This window comes from Oncorhynchus keta, chromosome 21 (assembly GCF_023373465.1).
Source record: "Oncorhynchus keta strain PuntledgeMale-10-30-2019 chromosome 21, Oket_V2, whole genome shotgun sequence".
Classification (NCBI taxonomy): domain Eukaryota; kingdom Metazoa; phylum Chordata; class Actinopteri; order Salmoniformes; family Salmonidae; genus Oncorhynchus; species Oncorhynchus keta.
Genome location: NC_068441.1, coordinates 28,283,575 through 28,299,409, shown reverse-complemented (window position 1 = coordinate 28,299,409; position 15,835 = coordinate 28,283,575). Strand labels below are relative to the sequence as shown.

Genomic DNA, 15,835 nt, shown 5'->3' with positions numbered 1-15,835 from the left:
GAGCCCATCGCCAGTCACACCCTGTAGATTAATTGCTGTCTATGCTCAGAGAACTGCACAGTTGCTAAATTTAGCTGACACATTTGATTAAAAATAGTTTGCAGACCAATCCAAAGCGTGTTATTTTTGGATCCTTTCTTTTTTAACAAATGATCTGACAAATGGATCAAACATGGTAGTTTTTCCAGTGTAAAATAATTCAGTGTGTAACATAACTCCCCAGTTATTCACCAGTACCTTTTTTTTTAATAAGAGTCCCTCCAGGCTAAATCATGAAGGCAGCAGGCTCGTTAAAAATCATCCTGGGTTTTGGGAATGCTCAGGAAAGGAGGACTTGGCTGTACATTTTGGGATAGGGAAAGGTCTGGTTCTGGTATGTAGTGTTGGCTTCCTACTGTATGCTATGCCAGGGCAGTGAGTGGTTATGGAGGTAGAGTGATTTGTGAGGGAGTCCTGCTTGCGTCTGTTGGTCCAAAATGGCACCCGTCCCTATTCCCTTTAAAGTGTACTACTTTTGACCAGGGCCTATAGGACTCTATAGAATGTACAGTATGACATTGGAGGACATAATGAGTGTCTGACTGAATGCACCCGCCTGCTTTAACTTTCATGGAAGGAAAACATTTCCCTCTTTTCGGGAATTAAGACCTTAAAGGGTAGGTAGCATAAACATAACCACATGTAATATATATATATATATATAATTTTTTGCATTACAATATGCATTAAAAAAAGTCCCAAAGCAAAGTTACCCCTATTTTTTTTTGTTTTTTTTGTTATTACATCAAATTGATCAGAATGCTGAAGTCATGCTGGAAAAAACATTTATGGGGTGTGACGTAATATGACAGAACACAACAAAAAAGCCAGCAGATATAAAGTAGAGCGAGCGGAGACATTCCGATTGACGGCTGAGTTAGATACCGAAGTGCGAAGGAGAGGCCTTCAGAGTGATAGGCCATTTCACTGGCCGAAGGAGAGTCAGCTAATCCAATGGCGATATAGTGAGGTAAATCCACATTTTAATTTACCCAAATTATCTCCACTGCCGACACCTGTGATGTACCGGTAGGCCAGTAGGAAATATCAGTTGTAGGTTTCACATTAATGCTTGACACTGCACCTGGTTTCAGTCAAAATCTCATTCCGAATCCTGCCTTCCATACAGTAGATGTGCGCACGGTTCCCATACTTCAATCCATTATTTTCAATCGGACAAACCGGTCCCACTTTGAAGCTAGAGTCTCGTTTTTGGGCCACAAATGAGTCGTAACCCTGTCATTGTGGGTATTACTGTACTCTGTGGGTATTACCGCACTAGCTATGAAAGACGGAAAACTACTACAACGCTCAGTCGACAAATCAGATTTATTTATATAGCCCTTCGTACATCAGCTGATATCTCAAAGTGCTGTATAGAAACCCAGCCTAAAACCTCAAACAGCAAGCAATGCAGGTGTAGAAGCACGGTGGCTAGGACAACTCCCTAGAAAGGCCAAAACCTAGGAAGAAACCTAGAGAGGAACCAGGCTATGAAGGGTGGCCAGTCCTCTTCTGGCTGTGCCGGGTGGAGATTATAACAGAACATGGCCAAGATGTTCAAATGTTCATAAATGACCAGCATGGTCAAATAATAATAATCACAGTAGTTGTCGAGGGTGCAGCAAGTCAGCACCTCAGGAGTAAATGTCAGTTGGCTTTTCATAGCCTATCATTAAGAGTATCTCTACCACTCCTGCTGTCTCTAGAGAGTTGAAAACAGCAGGTCTGGTGAACAGGTCAGGATTCCATAGCTACAGGCAGAACAGTTGAAACTGGAGCAGCAGCACGGCCAGGTGGACTGGGGACAGCAAGGAGTCTTCATGCCAGGTAGTCCTGGGGCATGGTCCTCCGAGAGAGAGAAAGAAAGAGAGAATTAGAGAGAGCATACTTAAATTCACACAGGACACCGAATAAGATAGAAGTACTCCAGATATAACAAACTGACCCTAGCCCTCTGACACAAACTACTGCAACATAAATACTGGAGGCTGAGACAGGAAAGGTCAGGAGACACTGGCCCCATCCGATGATACCCCCGGACAGGGCCAATCAGGAAGGATATAACCCCACCCACTTTGCCAAAGTACAGCCCCCACACCACTAGAGGGATATCTTCAACCAACAACTTACCATCCTGAGGCAAGGCCGAGTATAGCCCACAAAGATCTCTCCGCCACGGCACAACCCAAGGGGGGGGCGCCAACCCAGACAGGAAGATCACATCAGTGACTCAACCCACTCAAGAGCACCAGTAAGCCAGTGACTCAGCCCCTGTAATAGGGTTAGAGGCAGAGTCCCAGTGGAGAGAGGGGCACCGGCCAGGCAGAGACAGCAAGGGTGGTTCGTTGCTCCAGAGCCTTTCCATTCACCTTCACACTCCTGGGCCAGACTACACTCAATCATATGACCCACTGAAGAGATGAGTCTTCAGTAAAGACTTAATGGTTGAGACCGAGTTTGCGTCTCTCACATGGGTAGGCAGACCATTCCATTAAAAATGGAGCTCTATAGGAGAAAGCCCTGCCTCCAGCTGTTTGCTTAGAAATTCTAGGAACAATTAGGAGGCCTGCGTCTTGTGACCGTAGCGTACGTGTAGGTATGTACGGCAGGACCAAATCAGAGAGATAAGTAGGAGCAATCCCGTGTCATGCTTTGTAGGTTAGCAGTAAAACCTTGAAGTCAGCTCTAGTCAGGATTCTAGCAGCCGTATTTAGCACTAACTGAAGTTTATGTAGTGCTTTATCCGGGAAGCCGGAAAGTAGAGCATTGCAGTAGTCTAACCTAGAAGTAACAAAAGCATGGATTAATTTTTCTGCATCATTTTTGGACAAAACGTTTCTTATTTTTGCAATGTTACGTAGATGGAAAAAAGCTGTCCTTGAAACAGTCTTAATATGTTCGTCAAAAGAGAGATCAGGGTCCAGAGTAACGCCGAGGTCCTTCACAGTTTTATTTGAGACGACTGTACAACCATTAAGATTAATTGTCATTCTTGGGACCTAGAACAAGCATCTCTGTTTTGTCCGGCAGACTACCACTATGAAACACACAGGAGAAGAGGAGATGCAATTTTCTGCATGTATTAATATGTTTTCTTCTTTGTGGATGTACATAGTAGCTCACAAGCGCCAACACTTGGTTTGGAATGTAATTACATGCTAGCATGGCTAGTAGCTAACGTTAGCAAGCTGGAACTAGCTAGGTAGCACTATGATGTTGAGAAATAGTGCATTGTGGGTAGTTCTGAAGATATCTGGAAATAAGTTAATAAATATATAAAAACTCTAAAACATAACTATGTTTGTAGTTATAGTTAACCACATCGTGACTACAACTAAGTCTTTGACCACACTGTTACTTTGAGTAAAAAATTGCTTCCTATCCTTTTAAAAGTGAATAAAACACAGCCTTGTGTATGGAACAGAGGACTGAAGCCATGTAATATATATATATTTTTTACACATCCACTGAAATATTCCCATGTTTTCAAGACGATCATTGCCAAACCACTGATTTTATTAATAAATCATGTAACTGCAAGTTTAACTTAATTCGTGGTTCTTGTATTTTGTATCAAAACGTTTGGTTTTTGAGGTTAAGACCATTTAGCAGTGGGCTGTTGGAAAGCGCCCATCTCCAGCTCACCTGTGTACATCTCATTTGAAGTGTCTTTTACGTCCCAAATGGCACCCTATTCCCTTTAAAGGGGCACTACTTTTGACCACGGTGCCATTTGGGACACATCCCACATTAATCTAACTGAGGATTTAGGGAGCTCCAAATGGGATTCAGAACATGATACAATGACACAACATTGAGACAGACTGCTGCATATTCTCTCTCACACTCTGGGGACTGTGCTCGTGAGGTCATGGGGAAGGACTTGATGGTTTCCCCTTTTCAGCGCTCTGGATCCACCAGTGCTCTGATTGCACTCCATCCACGCTAAGAGCTGCTCCCCCGCAGGGATGATGTTATAATTCATCGCCCTCGGTAGGAAAGTGTGTAGTCGCAGGTGCTTGTGAGCATCTGTCTGACTGACACCCCCACAGGGAATCGTGAATGAGGACTTTTTTCCCCGTTAGCATGTTAGGACGACTTGCTAATGCCTTTATGGTCATGTTATGGTTGAAGTGGTCTGCGATATTTTCAGGTTTAGTTTCAGGTTTAGTTTCAGGTTATGTTATAGCCTTATTCTAAAATGGAAAAAAACAAACAATGACAAAGCAATAACAGGTTTTTAGAAATGTTTGCAAATGTATTAAAAATAACAAACATAAATACACTCCAGAGTGGCGCAGCGGTCTAAGGCGCTGCACCTCAGTGCTTGAGGCGTCACTACAGACATCCTGGTTCAATTCCAGGCTGTATCACAACCAGCCGTGATTGGGAGACCCATAGGGTGGCGCACAATTGGCCCAAGGTCATCTGAATTTGGCCAGTGTAGGCCGTCATTGTTAATAATAATTTGTTCTTAACTGACTTGCCTAGGTAAATAAGGTTACACATTTACATAAGTATTCAGACCCTTTGCTAACTGAGCAATCGGTGGAGAAGGGCCTTGGTCAGGTAGATGACCAAGAACCCAATGGTCACTCTGACAGAGCTCCAGAGTTCCTGTGGCTGTGAGTTCCTGTGGCTGTGGCAGTCACAACATTTTGTCAGCCGGTGATTGTCAAGTAAATAACTGTCAGGCTCAAGGTATTTGACTGTTAATTAACATAAGCACATTTAGCATCTCCTGGTTTCCACACATAGTCTACAAGCCACTGATGCTGACCTTTGGAACATTTACATTTTAGAAAGTCTAATAAATCCATGTAATATAGCCGAACACATTCACAATAAACCCATCATTTTATTTTAGACACGTCTAAAGAAGCATGATTTGAAGAAAATGTAGACTATTTCTGAAGAACAGAATAGCATACTCCGAGTTGTCCTTATGTTAGGCCCTGATCTGGATATGCCAAATGGCTGTGGGCTACACTAGTTGATTTAGCAGACAATATTTGCTTAGAATTCCGTGGCATTATTTTATAGTATGAAGAGTACAATTGAACAAAGCTGAATAAAATGGAAAGGATATATTCTCCAAACGATTTGAGGGAGTGCGCACATGCGGCTATTCTGTGTTGAGCGGTTATCAAAAACAGGTCTTCCTATATGCTTAATTTAGAATTATTAATGTAACTATAGTTGTTCTACAAACGTTGCGCTATGTTTGAATTTTTTATACATTGTAAGGCTGCATGATGTGTGTGGCCATAATGTACCCTAAAATAATCCATGCCTTTTGCGGCCAGTGGCCTGTGCCCTTCTCCCGGAGTTCTACGTGCTCCATCATGTAATCGGGTCTTACTCACAGGCTACAAGTGAAGACCGATACATCGGGGATGCAACTGCGTGTGTCCTTCCAAGGTGCATATTGACGATATTGGAAGTAATGTCCGCATTTACTTTTCGTCAGCCAACAAGATGAGTAGGCATAATGAACAGCAAAAGCACTAGTCTATGTCAATCTACTATCCCCCGTAGTATAAAAGTAGACCTATTCTGTGCAAGAAATAAATATTCCAAACATAGTTTAGGACATTTGTGGGATGTGATAGATCCCAATGTGGCTAATGCAACAGATCAGAACGTTTAGCTTAAAATGTTCATAAACTATTAGGCTATTTCTTCACATTATAAGCGCAGCAATGCTCGCATCGTAGTAGACTTTTATTTTTATTTAACCTTTTGTTTAACCAGGTATGCCAGTTGAGAAGTTGTCATTTACAACTGCGACCTGGCCAAGATAAAGCGAAGCAGTGTGACAAAAACAACAATACAGAGTTACACACAAACAATAACACAATAGAAAATATCTATATACAGTGTGTCCACATGTAGACGAGTCGGGAGGTAAGGCAATAAATAGGCCATAGAGGTGAAATAATTACAATTTAGCATTAACACTGGAGTGAAATATGTGCAGATGATGATGTGCAAGTAGAGATACTGGGGTGCAAAAGAGCAAGAAGATAAATAACAATATGGGGATGAGGTAGTTGGGTGTGCTATTTACAGATTGGCTTGAATGTTCCATTAGCGGAAAACACCATTATCAAAAGTGACTGCAAATGCAATTTTGCATGTAATGCTTTTATCATAAAGGTGCATGTTTATGGTGAAAATGATCTTCCCCAAACTTGAAACTCACATGCTGTTTATGTATGCCAGTTAGGCTCTTCACCCCTTGTAAAGCAGATTAATTTGCTTCGTTTTAAGAAGTTATTTGGCCACTTTAGTTGTGATACAAATTAAAACATCTAGGCCCATGGACTAGGCTAAATGAGGTGTGCGACCATGATTAGAAAAAGTCGCAAAAAAAGGCGTTTCTTATGCTGGACATCATTCACAAGTGAACTATTTTGAATAGCGAATTTTTGTTTGTTTCTGTGATGTTCTTAACTTACTTTTTAAACTCTTTTTGTACATAATGTTGCCTCTACCGTGTCTTATGACCGAAAATAACTTCTAGACATCAAGACTGCGATTACTCACTACGGACTAGCAGAATCCTTTTTCTTCTTTCATGACTCTGACGAGCCTAAGGATATATGGCTCCCTCGGGAACAGGCCCCGACCCCAGTGATCTGCGTGAAGAGGAGGTGGAGAAAGAGAGTACGGAGACCTTTTGAGAAGTTGGAGGCGATCGAATAAACCCCCACTCTCCTCAATTCTGCTAGCAAACATGCAATCTTTGAACAATAAAACGGACGAGTTATTGGGAAGATTAAACTACCAACAGGACATTAAAAACTATAACATCTTATGCTTCACGGAGTCGTGGCTGAACGACGACAATATCAACATACAGCTGGCTTGGTTATATGACGTACCGGCAGGATAGAACAGCAGCGTCTGGTAAGACAAGGGGGGGTGGCCTATGTATTTTTTGTCAACATCAGCTGGTGCACGATATCTAAGGAAGTCTTGAGCTATTGCTCACCTGAGGTAGATAAGCTGTAGACCACACTATCTACCTAGAGAGTTTTCATCTATATTCTTTGTAGTTGTTTATATACCACCATAGTCAGAGGCTGGCACTAAGATAGCATTGAATGAGCTGTATTCCGCCATAAGCAAACAAGAAAACGCTCACCCAGAGGCGGCGCTCCTAGTAGCCAGGGACTTAAATGCAGGGAAACTTAAATCGGTTTTACCAAATTTCTATCAGCATGTTAAATGTGCAACCAGAGGGGGAAAAAAACTCTGGAACACCTATACTCCACACACAGAGATGCATACAAAGCTCTCCCTCGCCCTCCATTTGGCAAATCTGACCATAATTCCATCCTCTTGATTCATGTTTACAAGCAAAAATTTAAGCAGGAAGCACCAGTGCCCTAGATCAATAAAAAAGCGGTCAGATTTACATTTAACATTTAAGTCATTTAGCAGACGCTCTTATCCAGAGCTACTTACAAATTGGTGCATTCACCTTATGACATCCAGTGGAACAGTCACTTTACAATAGTGCATCTAAATCTTAAAAGGGGGGTGAGAAGGATTACTTATCCTATCCTAGGTATTCCTTAAAGAGGTGGGGTTTCAGGTGTCTCCGGAAGGTGGTGATTGACTCCGCTGTCCTGGCGTTGTGAGGGAGTTTGTTCCACCATTGGGTGGCCAGAGCAGCGAACAGTTTTGACTGGGCTGAGCGGGAACTGTACTTCCTCAGTGGTAGGGAGGCGAGCAGGCCAGAGGTGGATGAACGCAGTGCCCTTATTTGGGTGTAGGGCCTGATCAGAGCCTGGAGGTACTGAGGTGCCGTTCCCCTCACAGCTCCGTAGGCAAGCACCATGGTCTTGTAGCGGATGCGAGCTTCAACTGGAAGCCAGTGGAGAGAGCGGAGGAGCGGGGTGACGTGAGAGAACTTGGGAAGGTTGAACACCAGATGGGCTGCGGCGTTCTGGATGAGTTGTAGGGGTTTAATGGCACAGGCAGGGAGCCCAGCCAACAGCGAGTTGCAGTAATCCAGACGGGAGATGACAAGTGCCTGGATTAGGACCTGCGCCGCTTCCTGTGTGAGGCAGGGTCGTACTCTGCGGATGTTGTAGAGCATGAACCTACAGGAACGGGCCACCGCCTTGATGTTAGTTGAGAACGACAGGGTGTTGTCCAGGATCACGCCTAGAACAGATCCCTGGGGGACACCAGTGGTGAGAGCGCGTGGTGAGGAGACAGATTCTCGCCACGCCACCTGGTAGGAGCGACCTGTCAGGTAGGACGCAATCCAAGCGTGGGCCGCGCCGGAGATGCCCAACTCGGAGAGGGTGGAGAGGAGGATCTGATGGTTCACAGTATCGAAGGCAGCCGATAGGTCTAGAAGGATGAGAGCAGAGGAGAGAGAGTTAGCTTTAGCGGTGCGGAGCGCCTCCGTGATACAGAGAAGAGCAGTCTCAGTTGAATGACTAGTCTTAACCTGACTGATTTGGATCAAGAAGGTCATTCTGAGAGAGATAGCGGGAGAGCTGGCCAAGGACGGCACGTTCAAGAGTTTTGGAGAGAAAAGAAAGAAGGGATACTGGTCTGTAGTTGTTGCCATCGGAGGGATCGAGTGTAGGTTTTTTCAGAAGGGGTGCAACTCTCGCTCTCTTGAAGACGGAAGGGACGTAGCCAGCGGTCAGGGATGAGTTGATGAGCGAGGTGAGGTAAGGGAGAAGGTCTCCGGAAATGGTCTGGAGAAGAGAGGAGGGGATAGGGTCAAGCGGGCAGGTTGTTGGGCGGCCGGCCGTCACAAGACGCGAGATTTCATCTGGAGAGAGAGGGGAGAAAGAGGTCAGAGCACAGGGTAGGGCAGTGTGAGCAGAACCAGCGGTGTCGTTTGACTTAGCAAACAAGGATCGGATGTCGTCGACCTTATTTTCAAAATGGTTGACAAAGTCATCTGCAGAGAGGGAGGAGGGGGGGAAGGGGAGGAGGATTCAGGAGGGAGGAGAAGGTGGCAAAGAGCTTCCTAGGGTTAGAGGCAGAAGCTTGGAATTTAGAGTGGTAGAAAGTGGCTTTAGCAGCAGAGACAGAAGAGGAAAATGTAGAGAGGAGGGAGCGAAAGGATGCCAGGTCCGCAGGGAGGCGAGTTTTCCTCCATTTCCGCTCGGCTGCCCGGAGCCCTGTTCTGTGAGCTCGCAATGAGTCGTAGAGCCACGGAGCAGGAGGGGAGGACCGAGCCGGCCTGGAGGATAGGGGGCATAGAGAGTCAAAGGATGCAGAAAGGGAGGAGAGGAGGGTTGAGGAGGCAGAATCAGGAGATGGGTTGGAGAAGGTTTGAGCAGAGGGAAGAGATGATAGGATGGAAGAGGAGAGAGTAGGGGGGGAGAGAGAGCGAAGGTTGGGACGGCTCGATACCATCCGAGTAGGGGCAGTGTGGGAAGTGTTTGATGAGAGCGAGAGGGAAAAGGATACAAGGTAGTGGTCGGAGACTTGGAGGGAGTTGCAATGAGGTTAGTGGAAGAACAGCATCTAGTAAAGATGAGGTCGATGAAGCAGATGCTATGCTACAGGCCGTCATTGTAAATAAGAATTTGTTATTAATTGACTTGCCTAGATAAATAAAGGTTAAATAAATAAAATACAGGACTGTTTTGCTAGCACAGACTGGAATATGTTCCGGGATTCCTCGATGGCATTAAGGAGTACACCACATCTGTCATTGGCTTCATCAATAAGTGCATCGACGACGTCGTCCCCACAGTGACCATACGTATATACCCCAACCAGAAGCCATGGATTACAGGCAGCATCCACACTGAGCTAAAGGCTAGATCTGCTGCTTTCAAGGAGCGGGATTCTAACCCAGAAGCTTATAAGAAATGCCACTATGCCCTCCAACATACCATCAAACAGGCAAAGTGTCAATACAGGACTAAGATTGAATCGTACTACACCGGCTCTGACGCTCATCGGATGTGGCAGGGCTTGCAAACCATTACAGACCACAAAGGGAAGCACAGCCGAGAGCTGCCCAGTGACACGAGCCTTCCGGACGACCTAAACTTCTATGCTCGCTTCGAGGCAAATAACACTGTAACATGGATGAGAGCACCAGCTGTTCTAGAAGACTGTGTGATCACGCTCTCTACAGCTGATGTGAGTAAGACCTTTAGACAGGTCAACATTCACAAGGCCGCAGGGCCAGACGGATTACCAGGACGTGTACTGCGAGCAAGCGCTGACCAACTAGCAAGTGTCTTCACTGACATTTTCAACCTCTCCCTGTCCAAGTCTGTAATACAAACATGTTTTAACCTCTTGAAGCTAGAGGGCACTATTTTTATGTTTGGAAAAATAACGTTCCCAAAGTAAACGGCATATTTCTCAGGACCAGATGCTAGAATATGCATATAATTGACATATTAGGATAGAAAACAAATATTGTCTGTGAGTATAACAGAACTGATATTGCAGGCGAAATCCTGAGAAAAATCAAACCAGGAAGTGGCGTCTATTTTGAAAACTCCATGTTCCATAGCCTCCCATTGCTCCATTTAAAGGGATATCAACCAGATTCCTTTTCCTATCACTTCCTCAAGGTGTCAACAGTCTTCAGACATATTGTCAGGCTTTTATTTTGAAAAATGAGCCAGAACGATAACATCACGTCAAGTGATCACATGAGTTTCGCTCACGCAACAGAGTTTGGATAGGTTTTGCTTTTCCCTCTCCTACTGTGAAAGACCTTTGCGGTTGATATTATCGATTTATATTTTAAAAACAACCTGAGGATTGATTATAAAAACGTTTGACATGTTTCTGTGGACATTACGGGTATTATTTGGAATTTGTCTGCGTTGTCGTGACCGCTCTTTCCTGTGGATTTCTGAACATAATGCGCCAAACAAATGGAGGAATTTTGGATATAAAAATAATCTTTATGTAACAAAAGGAACATTTGTTGTGTAACTGGGAGTCTCGTGAGTGGAAACATCCGATGATCATCAAAGGTAAACGATTCATTTGATTACTTTTCTGATTTTCGTGACCAAGCTACCTGATGCTAAGTGTACTTAATGTTTTGTCATGCGATCGATAAACTCACACAAACGCTTGGATTGCTTTCGCTGTAAAGCATAATTTCAAAATCTGGAGGAAAAAGGGGGATGCTTGCAAGCCGAAGAACACCATCCCAACTGAGAAGCATGGGGGTGGCAGCATCATATTGTAGGGGTGCTTTGCTGTGAAAAACTGAGTTTAAATGTATTTGGCTAAGGTGTAAGTAAACTTCCGACTTCAACTGTATATATGTTTTTACTAATGCTCGACTAAAGAGATCTTGGTCGACCAACAGCCTATCGGCCAAACAATCGACCATTCGACTAAATTGGGTCAACCATAATTTGTTCAATCGCAATTCTCCCCATCAGTTTACGAAACAAGGCAAACTGATTGGCTGGCTGTAAGAGCTAGTAAATAGTTCTTTACTATTTTTAGGTAGTGGAACTACTTTAGCTTCCTTCCATGCCTGTGGACACACAAACTCCTTTAGGCTTTGGTTAAAGACATTGTAATGTGTGCGCTGGGGGCCGGGAAGCAAGTTCAGGGAGTGCATAATTTATTAAACAAATGAACAAAACAAGAAACACAAACAACGCACAGACATGACACAGAAATAATGACGCAAGGGGAAGGAACCAAATGGTGAGTCTGAGTCTGACACGCAGGTGCACTTAAAGATGGTGACAGGTGTGCGCCATAACGAGCAGCCTGGTGACCTAGAAGCCGGAGAGTGAGCACACGTAACAGACATGGCAAATAGGTGTGGCAATACAGTCTGCTTGCATTCTCAATAGTTCCCGATATAGGTTTTAAATACCTGGCGGCTTATCATTATTGATGGATAACAACTGTTTTTCCAACTCTTCCACAAAAACTTGAAAAAATTCAAAACGGCAATACTTCTCTTTCCTTATTAGATCTTCAAAACACAAATATGATGGTTCAATTTTCTCAGTTTGTTCACTTTAAAGCTGAAATAGTATTTGAAATGATTTGGCTATGTCAAAAGGTTTTTTTATAAATGACCCATCAACTTCAATGTATGATGAAGATGAATTGGGTTTTCTGCCCATGAAGTCATTTAAGATGCTCAAGTATTTTACCATAGTTTGTCAATGATCTTGTTTTAGTAATATAATTGTGTATATAATCGTTGATCCAGGGGGCTCACGGTAAGTTTATTAACAGGTGCATGTTTGTCAACAATTGAGAAGAAGAATTTTACAAATACTCTGCTGCATCTGGATTCTTCTCCATATACTCCTCCAGGTGACCATCATTGACACAGGGGTGAGGGGGATGATTGCTGTTGGCCTGGTGCCTCAGTACTACAAGCTGGACCATCAGCCTGGCTGGCTCCCGCACTCAGTGGCCTACCACGCTGATGATGGCAAGTATGTGTCGGGCCCCTTCTTAGCTTAAAAATATGTTTCTCCACACTCAAAAATCTCCTCTTTCAAACAAAGTTTTGAATATACCTCAACATTCCAGCATCAGTTTGGGATAATTTCAATGACATCGTCTAAAAGGGAATATAGAAATAGGCCCAATGTTCCTCAACATTAAAGAATAAGAGATTTATTTTGAACGTTCCACATCACCACTTTATGAACATTTGACCAAAGTGGAGATCACTACTTGGCCTTGTGTTGTGAAGCATGCAAGACTTAACAATCAGGTCTATAATTATTGGTACCCTTGAAATACTGAATAAAATAAATAATGCAAATACGGCGCTATATTGTATGCTCCCAAAATATGGGTCAATTATTTTATAATACAATTGCTCAAAGAAAGAGCTTTTGTTTAACAAGAAATGCAATTATTTTTTCTTTTTTTTTTAAAGATAGGGGTCCAAATTATGAGCACACCTGGTTTCAATACTCAAGCACCCTCCCCTTGCAAGGATAACGAACGACACTGAGCCTTTTTCCAAAATGTTTTATGATCTTTTCAGATCCTTGATATCATTCGTCTGCTCTTATTGACTGCCCTCTTCAATCCACAGGTTTTCAGTGGGGTTTGGAGACCAAGATGGCCATTACAAAATGTTGCTTTTATGGCTGTCCCTGACTAAAAAAAATCTTGGTCGACCTAGAGTTGTTTTGTTCTTTCGACCAATCGCTTGGTCTACATGTTTAAAATAATTTTTCCATATGGGGAAAGGGGGATACCTAGTCAGTTGTACAACTGAATGCCTTCAACTGAAATGTGTCTTCCGCATTGAACCCAACCACTCTGGTAGCCTAGTGTTTAGAGTGTATAGTCATTGTAAATAAGAATTGGTTCTTAACTAACTTTCCTAGTTAAATTAAGGTTACACACACAAAAACCACACCACACTCACCAAAAAGTTATTTTGTTGCCATTTACGTATACTCCATTATCAGTAAAACATAATCAAAACCTATTTCATTCACTTACTTGCTGTGCTGTTTCATTGTTAATTTGTTCAGTCGTTTCATTCTCTATCAGGATTTCATCATACATGTCATGCAGTGAAGTTTCTCCTCTATCTGTCCGTGGCCTCTTCCTCAGCAGATACTTTTGTATCTATATCCACAGTAAAACAAGTCCTACATCGACATAACCTGAAAGGCCTCTCAGCAAGGAAGAAGCCACTGCTCCAAAACCGCCATAAAAAAGCCAGACTACAGTTTGCAACTGCACATGGGGACAAAGATCATACTGTTTTGAGAAATGTCCTCTGGTCTGATGAAACAAAAATATAACTGTTTGGCCATAATGACCATTTATGTTTGGAGGACAAAGGGGGGAGCTTGCAGGCCGAAGAACAGCATCCCAACCGTGAAGCACGAGGGTGGCAGCATCATGTTGTGGGGGTGCTTTGCTGCAGGAGGGACTGGTGCACTTCACAAAATAAAAAAGAGAGAATTCCACCGAATTGCTTGTTCACAGCCTGTGTCGCCAGTTTTGTTGAGCAAGCGTTTCAATGCCATAACAGAGGGTATCACGTCTGCTGCAGGCGCCATTGTTGAGCTTATTTCTCAAGTCAGTTGTTTGAATGGAGATAGCTAGTGTGTTTTATGTTTCCAAGTTTTGAACATATTCTCAAATGCCATTGAAATGGCAGCAGCGGTATGACAACCATGAAATACGACTTCCCTCAGTACAATATCCTCGACGACCCACTGTGCTGTCAGACTCAGCATGCTCATGGGGCTGATATCGCTGGTCCAAATGTCAGTCGTGAAGCTAATAGCAGTGATGCTCTACTGTGTAACTCCGGTAGGGAAACATCTGAAAAATAGCGCACTTCGTAACTTAGTGTGTACTGGTGCTCGACCATTCATTGAAAGCCAACATCACACACACGACAGAGAAGGGGCAATGAATTCAATTATCTTGGCATTATTGGATTTCACCTTTTTGAGTTGTCTCGCTGAAATATTCTTTCAAATGACTGCTCGATCCAAGCAGCAGACATTGTGGGCTAGGTTAGGAATACTGTGTTGCATGTGTAGCGCTACATTTTACGTGGCGTCATTACGTCATGTTAGTATGCACGTCATATAGGTATGCACGTCAGCTTTGACATCGGTTTTGCACATTGGCGTTAAACTAGACGTTGGGCCATTGGTGATGTTGGCATTTTTAGCTAATATTGTCAGATTCCGATATCTTCACCGAAATATCGTGCATTCCTAATAATCACCTCAATAAATTGGTTAAAACAAACTCCAAACACAGTAATGTCGACAGCTAAATGAATGCGGAGGACGTGACAAAGAAAGTTGAAACGTAAACAAATGTTTACTGGTTGCTCAGGAGGGAAAGGGGAAGTCAGATCTGAAGACATTTGACTTAGTTGTGGAATAAGTAGCCTAGTGGTTAGAGTGTTGGACTAGTAACCGAAAGGTTGCAAGTTCAAATCCCTGGGACCACAGTCTCAAAGAAAACCATTAGTAACACACTACGCCGTCATGGATTAAAATCCTGCAGCGCACACAAGGTCCCCCTGCTCAAGCCAGCGCATGTCCAGGCCCGTCTGAAGTTTGCCAATGACCATCTGGATAATCCAGAGGATGAATGGGAGAAGGTCATGTGGTCTGATGAGACAAAAATAGAGCTTTTTGGTTTAAACTCCACTTGCTGTGTTTGGAGGAAGAAGAAGAAGGATGAGTACAACCCCAAGAACATCATCCCAATCGTGAAGCATGGAGGTGGAAACATCATTCTTAGGGGATGCTTTTCTGCAAAGGGGACAGGACAACTGCACCATATTGAGGGGAGGATGGATGGGGCCATGTATCGCGAGATCTTGGCCAACAACCTCCTTCCCTTAGTAAGAGCATTAAGGATGGGTCATGGCTGGGTCTTCCAGCATGACAACGACCCGAAACACACAGCCAGGGCAACTAAGGAGTGGCTCCGTAAGAAGCATCTCAAGGTCCTGGAGTGGCCTAGCCAGTCTCCAGACCTGAACCCAATAGAAAATCTTTGGAGGGAGCTGAAAGTCCGTATTGCCCAGCGACAGCCCGAAAACCTGAAGGATCTGGAGAAGGTCTGTATGGAGGAGTGGGCCAAAATCCCTGCTGCAGTGTGTGCAAACCTGATCAAGAACTACAGGAAATGTATGATCTCTGTAATTGCAAACAAAGGTTTCTGTACCAAATATTAAGTTCTGCTTTCCTGATGTATCAAATACTTGTCATGCAATACAATGCTAATTAATTACTTAAAAATCATGTGTTTTTCTGGATTTTTGTTTTAGATTCCGTCTCACAGTTGA

The 15,835-nt window shown here is 43.5% G+C and overlaps 1 protein-coding gene across 2 annotated transcripts in view; it reads left to right on the top strand.

Moving 5' to 3' along the window:
- Positions 1-15,835, top strand: part of LOC118400360 (SPRY domain-containing protein 3-like) — an 82,635-nt gene that overhangs the window by 7,601 nt on the left and 59,199 nt on the right. For both annotated transcript variants that reach the window (XM_035797150.2, XM_035797151.2), the window contains exon 3: positions 12,352-12,476. In XM_035797150.2, coding sequence (XP_035653043.1) covers positions 12,352-12,476 — 125 coding nt within the window. The remainder of the gene's footprint in view (positions 1-12,351; positions 12,477-15,835) is intronic.